This window comes from Anomaloglossus baeobatrachus, chromosome 2 (assembly GCF_048569485.1).
Source record: "Anomaloglossus baeobatrachus isolate aAnoBae1 chromosome 2, aAnoBae1.hap1, whole genome shotgun sequence".
NCBI classification, from domain to species: Eukaryota; Metazoa; Chordata; class Amphibia; order Anura; family Aromobatidae; genus Anomaloglossus; species Anomaloglossus baeobatrachus.
This window is the reverse complement of record NC_134354.1, coordinates 512,660,465-512,677,228: the sequence shown is the minus strand read 5'-3', so window position 1 is coordinate 512,677,228 and position 16,764 is coordinate 512,660,465. Positions and strand designations below refer to the sequence as shown.

The following is a 16,764-nucleotide window of genomic DNA, read 5'->3' as shown; positions in this document are numbered from 1 at the left end:
TAAATCAGATTTTCAAAATGACTTAAACCCGTGATGAGGATGTCAAGATGGTTATTCCAGCCCTCACATCAGAATCTGCAGCCCTTGCCCTGAAACCTTAACTCTTATTTAATGTTAATGCGCTGTTATAAAAGACAGCTGTTAGGATTGAAAACAATGGACACAAGCCAGGAAAGACATTAAATGGAGAATAATTGAAGAGCAACTGGTTTTCTTTCTAGGCTTCCATCATTTTCATTTTGAGCAATCGGATAATAAATTGCAGAATTATTAGGTGTATGTCTATACTGATAATACTGAGAATACTGCTTCATTTTAGCTGGCTCCTTATACTCTCTGCTGTCAAAGCAGGAGAAATCAGCCTAAAAGAAGCATGGGGCTCTCAGGATTACCAATATTATGGTGCATACAGCATTGGGCAAAGCAGGAAGTCAGAAGTGAAGTGTCAGCCAATAGCTGCAGAGCAGGAAATGAGGTCATAGAAGAGGGCGGAACTTTGCCAATGGTAAAGGCCCACTAACATACAAACCTCTTATGGCAGTAAGAGCCTACAATGTACAGAGATCAATGGAAATTTTCATTTGCAGGACTGAAGTGAAAGAATTAAACACATTTTACCAATTATGAAACCCTTTTCTGTAATGTCACATAAATCATCCAATACATTAAATCAGTCCCCTATTTGAGAAATAATCGTAACCCCTACAGTATAAGTGTGTGTATTAAACATTAAAGGGGTTTTCCCACAAAATTCATATTATTTACATACATAATCGCCAGTTTCTGTAACCCTATTCCAGCATGCACCGCGAGTTGCGCAGGTGCAGTTTGAACTGCGCCTGTGCAAGTCACCGCAGCTTACTGGCACAAACTGCGCATGTGCAAGTAGTGGTGACGTCACTGCTCTTCCCACGCACGCGCAGTACCAGACACGACTCACGGCTGGTACTGCACCTCGGTGGGAAGAGCTGTGATGTCACCGCTACTGACGCAAAGACACGACTCACAGCTCGTACTGCGCCTCGGTGGGAAGAGCTGTGATGTCACCGCTACTGACGCACGCGCAGTACCAGACACGACACACGGCTCGTACTGCGCATCGGTGGGAAGAGCTGTGATGTCACCGCTACTGACGCACGCGCAGTTCCAGACGCGACTCACGGCTGGTACTGCGCCTTGGTGGGAAGAGCTGTGATGTCACCGCTACTTACGCACGCGCAGTTGCAAAGCGCAAATGGTGTGACATATCAACTGCTCCTGTCATCACCACTAAGCATACACAGATGTTCATTTCGCTGCACTCCCAATGCGATAGCATCGGGCCTATTTCTAGTTATAATTATAAATTCCACATTTGGACGTAAAAAGTATACAGACATTATGGCATGGGATCACAGCTGAATCTTTCTGTGAGGTAAAAGATTTCCCTGCTTGTTTTTACATGTTTTACCTCACAGAAACCAGCAGCTGAAATCCCAAGCTGTAATATCTGTATACTATTTTTCTTAGTCCCCGGCCTAGGAACTGTGGTATGTTCAGACCATGTTCCTGCAGATCAGACACCGTACATAGCAGGGGCACATATATAAGATTATCTCAGCACAGGAACTTTATTAATACATCCAATTTTGGAACTTATTTTTATTATTCCAAGATCTATTGATTAAAAAGTACTTTGTGGACAACCCCTTTAAAAGGAACCACCCAATTCAATACAATAAGCACACATACCCACAATGCAGAGCCAATGAACTGGTAGAGTGAATGGAATTAAGAATCAAGCATTCATCTATCACTTAGATCAGCATATCCTCCTACACAAAGTTAAAATAAGAACATCATTTTTTAAGCTTTGCTGCTCCTATTTTTGACATGTAACATTAAGCTTTGGGGCTTAGCCTTTTTTATTCAGAATTAAACAAAGAAGACATTTTTATACACAGACATGGAAATGTTGGACGTATAAGGTAAGGTACTAAGGTAGTTGTTTAAGACTAAAGAAAGGACAAGTATATATGCAAAAGAATACAAGTTACAAACAGATATAGTTGCAGTTTGCACCCACTGCATTGTAATGAATGGGCGTGATGCAGATTTGTAAATGTGCAGCATTACCCCATCTTGCTGAAGTTTTTACACTTTTCGTGAATGGATACATGTTGTGACCTCATTCTCTCATATTGTGCTGTAATACTGCAGTGTGGATTCCGCAACTGAAATTCTATAAAATAAAAAAAATGCCCAACTATGATGTGCAAGTTCCCCTCCTACTGTTCACCAGTCTTAGGCTGCTTTCACACCTCCGGTTTCTGCAATGCAGCACACTCCGGCACTTTGCAGGAAAATCGCAACCGGTTTTTTTTGCTGCCGGTTGCGTTTTTTCTGCATAGACTTTAATTAGTGCCGCATTGTGCCGCATGGCCTTGCGTTCCATCCGGTTTTTGCCGCATGCGGCAGATTTAGCCGATGCAGCGGCCGGATGGAACGCTGCCTAGCACGTTTTTTCGCGCAGCAAAAAAAAAAAACGCATCGCGCCGCATTTGGCCGATGCGGCGCATTTTTCAATGCATACCCATGGCGACCGGATGCAGCAAAAAACGCATCCGGCCGCCGCATGCATTTTTTGCCACTGCGCATGCTCAGTAGCATGCCGCAAGCGGCAAAAAACGGACGGGCCGCAAGGGAAAAACTTATGCAAAGGATGCGGTGTTTTCACCGCATCCGTTGCATAGCTTGCACAGCCGGATTGAGCCACAGAGCTCAAGCCGGATGTGTGAAAGCAGCCTTAGCCTCCAATGTGAAAATGAAAACTTAAAAAAACAAACAAACAAAAATCATCCCAAGAAGAGAGCCCGGATCATCCATAAAACACTGCACTGGTCCCAGTGCAGGGCTCCATCTACACAGAGCAATATTAGTGAGGTCAACCAGCCCAGATGTAGATATATCCATCTGTGGAGTGGTATTTTATAACTTGTACATCCCCAGAGCACAGTTTAGGGGAACAGTGCTTATGTGTTGGCCTTTTTAATACTTAAAGAGGACCTTCCAACACTTTGTTATTATTTACCCCACTGATCCTCTGAGTGTCATTTATTTACTTTTAATCAGTCATATGGTTCCAGAGCTTTGGGCCTATTTATTTAGTGGGCTTATTATACCAATTTTTATTGTGTTTACAAAGATGGTGTAGCTCTCGGTGTAATTGTAGCACCCCTGAATCCATCAGGGAGCTACAAGGTACTGCACCACGATGCAGGGCCTACCCCCAGGGACCCAGAAGACCAGCGCCGGTAACAAAACATTACAGTTAATCCCTGTTTTTCCTTAAAGACTGGTGCCAGACTAGGGTTGGACCTAATGGAAGGCCACCTAGGGGTGGAGCCAATCCAGTCCACTAGACAACCAGGTGGGAGGGGCAGACAGTGGATAGTGAGTCAGTCAGTAGTTAATCGGTGACAGCGAGATGAGTGGAAGCACTGACAGGAGTGTGACAGTGACCTGAGGGCCCAGGCGTGTGGTTGCTGGTGGAGTACGGTGGAGTACCCCCGGAACCATAGCACTGATGGGGTACAGAGCCCTAGGTCAGGCAAATGCTTCAGGCAGACCTGATAAAATCTGCACAGTGAAGGGACCATTCAGGACCTCACTGACTTTGACGTTTGGGACACAGTAGCAACAGGGGAACTGTGAACAGGATCAGATGAATCGACCCCACAGGGTTCACGCTACCGTCATACGGACTGTGAAAGAGAGACTACCAGGAGCGGACCCCCAGACGCTCCACGCCACGGGGACCCACCAACCAGAGACAGGTGCAGGGGAATGAAGCCACCAGGTCACTAAACCGGCAGTGGGACTAAGGGGATCAGGGGTCAAGACCAGCCTTCCTAGAGAGGTGACCAGTTTCCAGCGTACTGTGAGTAAAGGAACCAGTTATACTGCAACCCCTTGTGTGGCCTACCTTCTTTCTGCACCCATCAAATCATCTATCCTCTGGGGGCTGGTCCTACTTGCAGAGGGCCCAACAACCAGGCTGCTACTAACACTAGCCCCAGCAGTGAGAACTGTGCAGCGGCGGCTCCACTAATTAGCCACAACCCACAAGTGGCGTCACAACATAAACTTTTACCTAATCTCCCCTGTAAATACACCCCTTTTAAAAAGCGTCCCCAGGTCACGGAACCGGGCAACAGCCACCAAGTGACATCTCCCCAGCAATTGACAGCCCGGGACCGAGTACCCCATAACCCTGGGCGACACATAATAATGCAGAGCAGCCTAAAGACATGTCCTCAGAGAATCCTGTGAGCCTCGCCCACTTGGAGAAGAAAAATAAATAAATAAATAAATAAATCAGCATACAAGGCAGACTAAATCAGAAGGCCCATATTGCTTTAACAGGATGGTGAAAAAAAAACCCTGTAGGGATCAGGGGAAAAGAATATGAGCAAAAAGTGGACACTTGATACAGTGACAGGTGCTCTTAAATGGACTCGGTAAGCAGGTTTTTGCTATGCAATTTGAGGCAGTGGTTAAAACACAAAATTTAATGACGTGGCATTTATCATGCTATGTGCGGTTTACTTGCACTGAAGGTTTTAAATCGGTAAGATTACCAGTCAGGTCTGATGTGCACCAGACTGGTAGTCTGACTCCACAGTTTGTTTTGACCAAGGCTGTAACATATTACAGCCAATATGTGATATTAGACAAAGTGTCCAGTCCAAAATACAATCCTTAATGGATAGGATGCAGTCATATGTGAATACAACCACATGCTATTGTGACGCCCTGGGCAAGCCAGGGGTCACAGGTCATTGCACCAACACACCCTACATCCCAGTTAGGCACACCAAAGCTAAACAAAAATCCTTGTTGCCTTCCTCCAGAGGCTGATGTTCACACCAGGGGGTGGGCCAGGCGGTGGGCTCCGCCCACCGAGGAGTTCACAGCTCTGGAGGCGGGAAAAACCAGCAGTCAGCTCAGGGAAGAGCTAGAGTGTGGAGCTGAGTTGAGTTTAGGAGGTGAAGGAGTAAACAGCTAAGATGAGCTAAGGAAGTGAAAGTAGTGAAGTGAAGTAGAAGTGGTAAAGGAGGAGTAAGAGAAGCTGAAGGAAGGTGAAAGGTGACAGGGAGGAAGCCTGAAGTGAGTCCAGCTGTGTGCAGGACAGAGTCAGCAAGGTCAGCAACGGTGGTGATTGTCTGAAGGGGTGACCGTTTGGAAGTTCCTGGAAGGACCGCGGACGGGTAGTGGCCCGGCGGTCTGGAGCACCGTACCAAAGGACAGTCAGCACCAGGGCAGGGGCCTCTCGGACCCCGGCAAGGCTAGGAGTCGCCATAATTTGCCAAATCCGTCAGTGAAGGGGACGTAGATCCCCCAACAACCAAGTCCCGATTGAAGGCAACAGCCCAACCATTGTAGCAGAAACACCGCCACCGCCAGGGCACCAGTTTCTCAGAGCCAGCGCCTGCGGGCAAAGAGTAGAGCTCCTCCGGTCCAGCTTGAAGCCGGGGAGCGGGTTACCGGTGGGAACCCATCGCTACCAACATAGGAACAAAGGTGCAAGGAAAAGGGACATCACCATCACCTACTGGGAGAGCAAGTGCAGCCGTCCGTGGGAACCGTCTTTCCAGCCGTGTGGTTTACCGTAAAACTGTGTCAACGTCTCAGGCTGAGTGAGTACCACAGTGCCGCAAGGCACAGCGCTGCCCCCGCGTCCCTGCGCCCACCAGGCCCTGCACCCTGCACATCATCACCGGGCCCCGGGATCACCAACCCCTACCCACGGAGGGGCAACACCTTGCTGCTACACGCCATCATTCTCGGGACCCACATACAAAGCAGCGGTGGTGAAATCACCACAACCGTGGGTGGCGTCACGGACAATATCCCAACACCCAAATACCCCCCTTTCACTCACAGGCGAGGAGTGCCGCTCGAGAACCCCCGGGATCCGGCCCACAGCTCGAGCCACCACTGAGCAGCGGCAGCCGCCGGACCCGAGCAGAAGGGGTGAGCGTAGTGTGCTGACACCCTCTTCCCCGCCCGCGACACTATGAATGAAATCCTAGAGGGAGATGGGCTGGTAGGTTCAGTTCCCCATCTTCAGTGCAGGTATGGGTACTGAACCCACATCTCTAGAACTGAATTCATGCTTGGAGGAAACTCATGTGTACCGCCCCCGTGTCAGTGGCCGAGCCGCTCGGATCAGGAACCGCGGTGGTTCGAGGGGTCTCCGGACCCGGGGGTTCGAGCAGTCACTCGAGTTTGAAAAGGGGGGTTAGAAGTTCGTGATGCCACCCACGGTGCATGGTAAGATGGAATACCACCGCTGCTGTTGGTGGGTGAGCCCGATGGCGGTGGTATGGAAGCAAGGTGTTTAACCCCTCCGTGGGCAGGGGATTTGTGCCCCGGGGCCCGGTTGTGGTGCTGGGGGGTGCCGTTGGGAAAAGGAAGGGTCTCTGTGTACTCACTCAGTCCAAGAACACTGACACAGACAGCTGGTAAACCAGAGTTCTGAGCACCACTGCAGCAAGGAGGGAGCACGCTTGGATCCATGCCCTTGGTGTTGCTTGTTAGCCTGTGGCCTTTTCCGTTGCACCTTCTCACTTGTTGGACCCTATAGTCTGGAACTAATCGGGTCCCGCTCACCCGTATGGCTGAGCTTGCTCTCAGGGTTCACGCTCGGGATTTTCTGGACTGTGTTTGGGAAAGTCCTATCCCATCGGTGCGCTAGTACCCCGATTTTGGAGCGGGTGAGGGATGAATCTTGAAGACTTCAGCCCCGTCGGGTAAATAACCAGGACGCTTAAAAGCTACTTCCCGTCCTAGGGTCCGCGTACCCCGTCGTGCCCTGGCCCCTGCTCGGAGATGGCTCAAGGACGCCGGCTGCCCTCCTCGGCAAGTCCGTGCCCCTTGACGCAATCCCCTGCGACCGGGGTTCCAGCTCCTACCAGGCCCAGACCAACGTCTGCCACCTAGTAGACTCAAGGAGCCCTGCTCCTGACCTCCTCTCTCTCCTCCAACACACGACAACACTCTCACTTTTTCACTTTCACCCACCAACCCCCCAAGTGGGCGGCCCTATTCCCTTCAGGCCCCCAATGGTGTGTCTGGTGGATATGGTGTAAAGTTTTCCTAGGGTTTTGACTGACTCTGATTTTAGAAAACCAAAGGACAAGGATCCTTAACCAAGGAGGATTGGATACTGTGCAGAAGGGCAGGTTGCACAACACCTTGTGACGACCTGATAGGCCAGGGCGTCACACATGTGTAGCACCCAGGGATATGGAATACTCTGTTCCGGGCAGAGTCTCTATTGGAAATGTCACGGTGGTGGCCGTTAACCGGTTCCGTGCCCTGGGCCTTTTTTTAATGGGGATATTTACGGAGAATATGATAATGTTCACTTGTGACACCACTTGCGATGTTGCGGCTAAGTGTAGGGAGCCGCCACTGCAGAATGTCTCTACTGGGGCTGATAGTACTGGCAGCTAGTATGGTAGTCCCTCCACAATTAGGGTTTGGCCCTAGAGGGTGTATGGTGCAGTGGGCATCGGAAGAAGGGAGTCCACACAGATGTTCAGTACAACTGGTTTACCCATTTTCTGCAGATGTTAACTGGTTGCCTGAGGCCGGCTGGATTCGCCTCCAGGTCCCCTTCGTCTCAGTGCCAGTCTGGTTTTCTGGTACCTTCTTCCCCTGCACCTGTCTCTGGTAAGTGGGTTCCCGTGGTATAGAACAACTGGGGGTCCTTGTTCTGTGATTTGTCCACTTCTGTCCGCCGGACGGTAGCGTGAACCCTGTGGAGTTGGAGTCTCTGGAGTACTCCCCGGCAACTAATTCTCCTGGGTGCCAGGTCACTGTCAACCCGAGCCAGGATGTCACTTCGCTTCCACCTTCACACTCCTACGGTCTGACACTTTCAACAGTCACACCCGTTCTGTCTCCTGTCTTCCCGACTTCTCGCCACAGTCTGCCCCTCCCACCTGGTCAACTAGTGGACTGGAGTGGCTCCACCTCTAGGCGCCCATCCATTGGTCCCATCCTAGCTGGGTACCATTGTATGGGGGGGGGGATTGTTGGGGAAACTGGGATTACTTGGGTTTTTGTTGGTACCGGCACTGGGGTTCTGGGTCCCTAAGGGGGTAGGCCCTGCATCCTTGTGGGGATGCAGAACCTTGTAGCACCCTGATGGTGTCAGGGGCGCTACACATGAGCGACACGTCTCTGAGCTGATATTTTGTAGCTAGATTACCGGCAGCTGTAAAGAAAACCAACAGCTAAAAATCTCAAGCTCCAATCTCTCTCCCATCTAGATGCATATTAACGTATAAGGCCGGGGTTTTTTTAAGCAGAATTTAGCATTCATAAAAGAAGTGATGGCTCCAGATCAAAATGTTATCCGAGATCCTCTTTCTGGAAGAACGGCGGCTCCATTTCCATTCCACTTTAAAATCCAGCTGTTTTTTTATGATGACAAAACCAAACTGTTAAAGACAGATCCGCAGATGGAAAACCAATCAGTGCTCTTATTGAGCAAATCAGATCCTATCACTTCCCGGTGACATATTGTGGCTCCGAAATAATCCTCTATGGAAAACACAGATTTGTTTCTTACATTTTAACCAGTGATGAAATGTTCCATCAGACATGTAGGAGATCTGAAGAAGCCCACGTAATTCACGTGTAAGTAACGCTTACTGCCACACTGCATAATGCCAACCTAATATCCCATGTCCTCACATAAGCCTACTTTAAGTAGAGAACGAGATGGCAGATTGCGAGCCTAAGGAAAGCACAACAGGGTTTATTCTCTGCCATGAGAGCACCTGACCGGGGAAGCAATAGAAAGGACTACAAACACCTGGGGCCAGAGATGAAGTGAATATCTGCATATAATCCTGGCCATACACATTGGTGGAAAATCTGTTACAATGTGGATGACCATCTTTACTTCAGAGACCGGAATCAACCAATCCAGTGCCATAAATCTAAATTCAGTGTCTAAATTCTCCAGACTGAGGTCTGCCTGCATTACCTGAATAATTACCACCAGATTTGTTTTCCTAATCCCAGCTCACAAAATTGGATAATTCCATTTCCATAAATCAGCAGGTGGACCACTCCGACATGACACCGCCCCTTTAATTATACTCCCAAAAAAGCAAAGCATTTCTTAAACATGCCGAGCGCCAATGATTAGGAGCGGGTCAGAAACCTGTGCAGAGCAATTCACATAGGAGTCGACCATAGTAGGACAGAAGGCACCAGAATCGCAGGAGATCCTAGTGTAGAATAGGTGTCACACGCTCAGCGAAGTTAGATGGTTACTGGCCGATTACTGAAGAGGACTCCGGAAATACTAATAGGAATGTAGAAAATAAAAATTGATCTCGCCCTCTGGAGTCCTCAGGTAGAAAGCTGGGCAATTACATTCGGAAATTACAACATGGAGTAATTGTGTAGAGAAATGTGTCACCTAAATGAGAAATATGGGTCATACAGCTAGCCACGGTGGCACGAAATTAAAGAGGGTCTCATCACATCTTTATCACTGACATAACAAGTGGCTTTGTGTTAAAATTGTGCCCTGTATTACAGGAGTCAGACACCACTGTTAAAGGGCAATACCGCATTTATATATGCAAGTCATCATACAAGGTCCGCTGTGGACCGGGGATATAGCTGCCCTCCCCTGCGCATGTGGACCGGGGATATAGCTGCCCTCCCCTGCGCATGTGGACCGGGGATATAGCTGCCCTCCCCTGCGCATGTGGTCCGGGGATATAGCTGCCCTCCCCTGCGCATGTGGACCGGGGATATAGCTGCCCTCCCCTGCGCATGTGGACCGGGGATATAGCTGCCCTCCCCTGCGCATGTGGACCGGGGATATAGCTGCCCTCCCCTGCGCATGTGGACCGGGGATATAGCTGCCCTCCCCTGCGCATGTGGACCGGGGATATAGCTGCCCTCCCCTGCGCATGTGGACCGGGGATATAGCTGCCCTCCCCTGCGCATGTGGACCGGGGATATAGCTGCCCTCCCCTGCGCATGTGGACCGGGGATATAGCTGCCCTCCCCTGCGCATGTGGACCGGGGATATAGCTGCCCTCCCCTGCGCATGTGGACCGGGGATATAGCTGCCCTCCCCTGCGCATGTGGACCGGGGATATAGCTGCCCTCCCCTGCGCATGTGGACCGGGGATATAGCTGCCCTCCCCTGCGCATGTGGACCGGGGATATAGCTGCCCTCCCCTGCGCATGTGGACCGGGGATATAGCTGCCCTCCCCTGCGCATGTGGACCGGGGATATAGCTGCCCTCCCCTGCGCATGTGGACCGGGGATATAGCTGCCCTCCCCTGCGCATGTGGACCGGGGATATAGCTGCCCTCCCCTGCGCATGTGGACCGGGGATATAGCTGCCCTCCCCTGCGCATGTGGACCGGGGATATAGCTGCCCTCCCCTGCGCATGTGGACCGGGGATATAGCTGCCCTCCCCTGCGCATGTGGACCGGGGATATAGCTGCCCTCCCCTGCGCATGTGGACCGGGGATATAGCTGCCCTCCCCTGCGCATGTGGACCGGGGATATAGCTGCCCTCCCCTGCGCATGTGGACCGGGGATATAGCTGCCCTCCCCTGCGCATGTGGACCGGGGATATAGCTGCCCTCCCCTGCGCATGTGGACCGGGGATATAGCTGCCCTCCCCTGCGCATGTGGACCGGGGATATAGCTGCCCTCCCCTGCGCATGTGGACCGGGGATATAGCTGCCCTCCCCTGCGCATGTGGACCGGGGATATAGCTGCCCTCCCCTGCGCATGTGGACCGGGGATATAGCTGCCCTCCCCTGCGCATGTGGACCGGGGATATAGCTGCCCTCCCCTGCGCATGTGGACCGGGGATATAGCTGCCCTCCCCTGCGCATGTGGACCGGGGATATAGCTGCCCTCCCCTGCGCATGTGGACCGGGGATATAGCTGCCCTCCCCTGCGCATGTGGACCGGGGATATAGCTGCCCTCCCCTGCGCATGTGGACCGGGGATATAGCTGCCCTCCCCTGCGCATGTGGACCGGGGATATAGCTGCCCTCCCCTGCGCATGTGGACCGGGGATATAGCTGCCCTCCCCTGCGCATGTGGACCGGGGATATAGCTGCCCTCCCCTGCGCATGTGGACCGGGGATATAGCTGCCCTCCCCTGCGCATGTGGACCGGGATATAGCTGCCCTCCCCTGCGCATGTGGACCGGGATATAGCTGCCCTCCCCTGCGCATGTGGACAGTATATAACTCTTCCCCCCCATGTAGATGGGCTACAGACCCACTCCCCCATGAAAGAACATACAACCCCCTCCATGGATGGAATGTAATCCAGCCATAACCCCAAAAGCACATCAGGGATTATATCACTACAATACAGTGTATTCCTAAATCCCAGAGAAGTCTTCCAGCAGTTAAGGAGCTCAGGACCGTTAGCCCCTCCTCCCACTAGTATAAGCTTGGCTGTGTCATCCCCACTCATTCCAGAGATATTAAATCAATGCTTAATAGGAAATTAGCACTTAACACTCCCTAGTGGGAATGTGCACAGATTTCATGGAGGATACTGGGATGATCACACATTGCTCTTATTTATAAAGCATCTGCCCCCCCATGACTGCTGGTACCCCCTCACCAGGCACATACCCTAACGGGACTGCTGCTGCCCTCATTACTTCTACACACCCATACGGGACTGCTGCTGCCCCCTCACACCTGATACACACCCATACGGGACTGCTGGTACCCCCTCACCAGGCACATACCCTAACGGGACTGCTGCTGCCCTCATTACTTATACACACCCATACGGGACTGCTGGTGCCCCCTCACACCTGATACACACCCATACGGGACTGCTGGTGCCCCCTCACACCTGATACACACCCATACGGGACTGCTGGTGCCCCCTCACACCTGATACACACCCATACGGGACTGCTGGTGCCCCCTCACACCTGATACACACCCATACGGGACTGCTGGTGCCCCCTCACACCTGATACACACCCATACGGGACTGCTGGTGCCCCCTCACACCTGATACACACCCATACGGGACTGCTGGTGCCCCCTCACACCTGATACACACCCATACGGGACTGCTGGTGCCCCCTCACACCTGATACACACCCATACGGGACTGCTGGTGCCCCCTCACACCTGATACACACCCATACGGGACTGCTGGTGCCCCATCACACCTGATACACACCCATACGGGACTGCTGGTGCCCCCTCACACCTGATACACACCCATACGGGACTGCTGGTGCCCCATCACACCTGATACACACCCATACGGGACTGCTGGTGCCCCCTCACACCTGATACACACCCATACGGGACTGCTGGTGCCCCCTCACACCTGATACACACCCATACGGGACTGCTGGTGCCCCCTCACACCTGATACACACCCATACGGGACTGCTGGTGCCCCCTCACACCTGATACACACCCATACGGGACTGCTGGTGCCCCCTCACACCTGATACACACCCATACGGGACTGCTGGTGCCCCCTCACACCTGATACATACCCATACGCACGGGACTGCTGGAGCCCCCACACCAGGCCATACCCATACAGGACTGCTGGTACCCCCTCACACCTGATACATACCCATACGGGACTGCTGGTACCCCCTCACACCTGATACATACCCATACGGGACTGCTGGAGCCCCCTCATTTGACACATACCCATACAGCACTGCTGATGCCCCCTTACCTGGCACATACCCATAGAGGAGTGTTGGTACCATCTCACCTGGTACATACCCAAACATACCCATACAGTACCCCCTCACCTAGCACATACCCATAGAGGACTGCTGATGCCCTCTCACCTGGCACACACCCATAGAGGAGTGTTGGTACCATCTCACCTGGCACATAATCATACAGTGCCCTCTCACCTGGCACATAACCATACAGTGCCCTCTCATCTGGCACATACCCATAGATTAGTGCTGGTACCCTCTCACCTGGCACACACCCGTAGATTAGTGCTGGTGTCCTCTCACCTCGCACTTACCCATAGATTAGTGCTGGTACCCCCTCACCTGGCACACACCCATAGAGGAGTGTTGGTACCATCTCACCTGGCACATAACCATACAGTGCCCTCTCACCTGGCACACACCCGTAGATTAGTGCTGGTGCCCTCTCACCTCGCACATACCCATAGATTAGTGCTGGTACCCTCTCACCTGGCACATACCCATAGATTAGTGCTGGTGCCCTCTCACCTCGCACATACCCATAGATTAGTGCTGGTACCCTCTCACCTCGCACATACCCATAGAGACTGCACTGGTGCAAAGTTTGGAAAGTTCGGCTCGTCCTCAGTGACAGAGGAGCCGGCTCTTCCAGCCTACAGGGCAGATCGCACTGCACAGCAGCGGAGAGCGCCGGCCACTTACCCATGGTGTGCTCGGCGCGGTGCCTGCCTGTGTGCCCTGTGCCCGCTCGGGATGGTGCTGAGATGCTGCCGCTGGCTCTTACTTCATTGGCGGTGTAGTAGCCTGTGCAGCCTGACGGGCTCTGCAGCGCGGGAGGGGGCGGGCCAGTGACGTCATGCAGCGCAGCTGGGGGCGGGCTTTGCTGCAGCGAGACCCTATGACGTCACCACAGACCTAGATTGATTTTTTTTTTAATTGGGATAAACTTCAGCGCGGCTTATGTCGGCCGCGAGACTCACATGTGCACATGAGGAACAGCTGCAGTGGAGGAGGGGCGGCGGGGAATGCACGCGCACACGTATCCAAATGGTAGCCAATATTTGTATCCAGAGGGAACACACATGCAGAAGGCTATTCTGAGCCCTGACCTGTCCCCACAGAGATGGCCTCCAGAGCTATAGGGGCTGTGACAAAGCTGGGACTGTCATTTCCCACAGGGTTAGGCATGGTGCACACCAGAGGATTTCTCCATCTCTTGGTAGGAAAAATGCAGCTTCAATGCCTTTGTGCATGAGTTTTTCACCTGCGTTTTTCCAGCGGTTTTGGACACCAATGAATGTTATAGGGATAGATAATAGATATAGAAAGACACACATATAATTGCACAAACCCTGACAATAATATTGCACCCTGTGGAGCTTATTATTGGACAGCTTTTTATGATTAAATAAATTGGGAAAAAATGGTGTGAGGTCGCCTCTGTGTTTGATAAGCAGCCAAGGTAACGCAGACAGCTGGGGGCTGATATTATTAGGGTGGGCAGGCCCAAGGTTGTTGGGCCCCTCCCAGCCTAAAAATAGCAGCCCGCAGTCACCCCAGAAGTGGCACATCACATTAGATGCACCAATTCTGACGCTTTGCCTCGGCTCTTCCCGATTGCTCTGGTGCAGTGACAATGGGAGTAATGATAGTTGAGGTTGATGTCAGCTGTGTAGTGTCAGCAGGCATCAAGCCCTGGTGTTAGTGATGGAGAGGCATCTTTCAGACACCCCCCATCAATAACCCAGTAAGTAAAAAGAAAAGAAAATCACATAGACAAAAATAGTTTATTTATATAGACATTCCCTCACACTTTTCCTGGTTCACCATTTTATTGAAAAAAAACAAACAAACAAACATGCAGATCTGCCGTAGTCCAGGGAATATGAGGTAGTCCACAGACACCTAGAAGACATACAAAGAGAGAACTAAAAACAAAACACTGTTGTTCACCAATTTATTAGAAAGCAAAGTTTCCTGTAGTTCTCAAGACGTTCCTCGGTTACGTATATCAAAGACTATAGAGCCTCCTAACGAGGCTCCATAGACTTTGAGCTGCAGCCACGCCCAGCTCACGTAGCGCTCTGCAAAGTCAGGCAACTCTGATTAGCGGTGATGTCAGGAGCATCACTGCTCATCAATGTCTCGAGTCTCACAGAGCGCTGTGTGAGCCGGCAATTGCTGCTGCTCAAAAGGCTATGGAGCCTGGTTTTGATGCTCCATAGCCTTTGATCTACATAACGGAGGAACGCCAGGGATCCGCTGGACTACGTCGTACCTGCGTGGGAACTTTGCTTTGTAATTGGTGAACGAGGGACAGTGCCTTGATTTTAGTTCTCTTTTTTTTATATCTGTCAAGTATCCATTTGTGGACTACGTCTGAATCCCTGGACTACGGCAGATCTGCATGTTTTGTTTTTTAAATGAAATGGTGAATCAGGGAAAATGGGGGGTAGTGTTTATGTGCCGCCCCCGTGCCAGCAGCCGGCGCTGCTCGGATCCGGGCCTTCAGGGGTGGTGGCTCGAGGGTCTCGCGGACACGCCGAATAAATGGAGGGAAGTATATGTACGGGCTGGGCCGTATTAAGTTCGTGACACCACCCACAGTGTGTGGTGAGGTGGGACACCACCGCTGCTGTTACGGGGTACCCAGGGGAGATGTTGTGCAGCAAGTTGTTAACCCCTCCATAGGCAGAGATGGTGGCCCCAGCACCCGGTTGGTGCGTGCAGGGGATGGCGACCGCAGGGGGTGCTGGTGTACTCACAGTTAGTAAAACACACAAGTCTCTGGTAAACCAAGGTGATGGTAGCCAGTGCCGCGGCCGGTTGCGTTCTGGTCCCCCACCCGGCTGGTGGTCTCTATCCTTTTCCTGCACTGCTGTATGTAAGGTGGACTTTCCTAGTGTGAAACTCAGGAGTCCGCTCCCGGCTGGATGTGGCCTAAGGAGCCGTGCCCGCAGATGCTGGCCCTTGGGATCTATGGGTCCTGACGGTGACCTCTTATCCCTAATCGGTGGGCTGTTGTCTTCTATGAGGGACTTTGAGTGGGACAGGACCTCTAGTCCTGGCCTCAATCGGTTAATTAACCAGCTCCAGTTGGTTCTGGTCCTGGCTTCAGGGTCCGAGTACGCCCCTTTGTGCTACGGTTTACGGGCCGGTTCCCCGTGTCGGTACCGGCAGGCTACAACCCTGTCCCGGTCCATCTCGGTTCCACCGAGCCGTCTTCCCTTCTCCTGCTGACGGAGACCACCGGCTGCCTCCTAGCCACTGGCACCAGGGCTCCTACCCTGGTACCGTTCAACTTGGACTTCACTGCTGGAGTTACCCCTAGCTCCAGCCCACACTCCTCTCCAAACTGAACTTCAGACTAATCTGACTTAGACTAACTGTTTTCCCGCCCTGGGCTGTCTGGACCCCTGGGTGGGCGTGTCCCAACCACCTGGTCACGCCCACTGGTGTGTTTATCTTTCTTTAAGGGTGGGTGACTAGGGTTTCTTGGTTGGCTGTGTGTTTCCTAGTGAGGGAACAGTGTAATGCAGGGGCCTAATTGTGACTACCTGGTTTTGCCAGGGCGTCACATTTATTTAAATAAACTATTTTTGTGTGTGTGTGTGTGCGCCTCCAGCAGCAGTCGAACTGCTCAGATCCGGGGTTGCTGTGGCTCGAGGGTCTTCGGACCCGGGGGCTTGCAGCTACTTCAAATATAAGGGGATATTAGGGGATGAATGTTCATGACGCCACCTGCGGATTGCGGTAAAGGGGGGGCACCACCGCTGCCGAAGGGAGTACTGAGGCAGATGGTGTGGGGCAGCCAGGTGTCAGTCCCTCCGCAGGTAGGGAAGGCCCCGGATAGTGGGGATTTGGTAAACGGGTAGCTTGCTTGGCCTTGGGAAGCAGGGGGCAGGGGTCAGATAACTCACTGAGGTAGTCGTGGTGCTGGATCAGGTGGATTAAGCAGACATTCACACAGATGGTAAACCAAAGTCTCTAGGC

At 52.1% G+C, this 16,764-nt stretch overlaps 1 protein-coding gene across 1 annotated transcript in view; it reads right to left on the bottom strand.

Moving 5' to 3' along the window:
• The window catches only part of GPM6B (glycoprotein M6B), a 178,272-nt gene extending 164,681 nt beyond the window's left edge, over positions 1–13,591 (bottom strand). Inside the window, exon 1 of the mRNA XM_075336556.1 lies at positions 13,474–13,591. Coding sequence (XP_075192671.1) covers positions 13,474–13,477 — 4 coding nt within the window. The 5' untranslated portion in view covers positions 13,478–13,591. The remainder of the gene's footprint in view (positions 1–13,473) is intronic.
• Between the last annotated feature and the right edge of the window lie 3,173 nt (positions 13,592–16,764).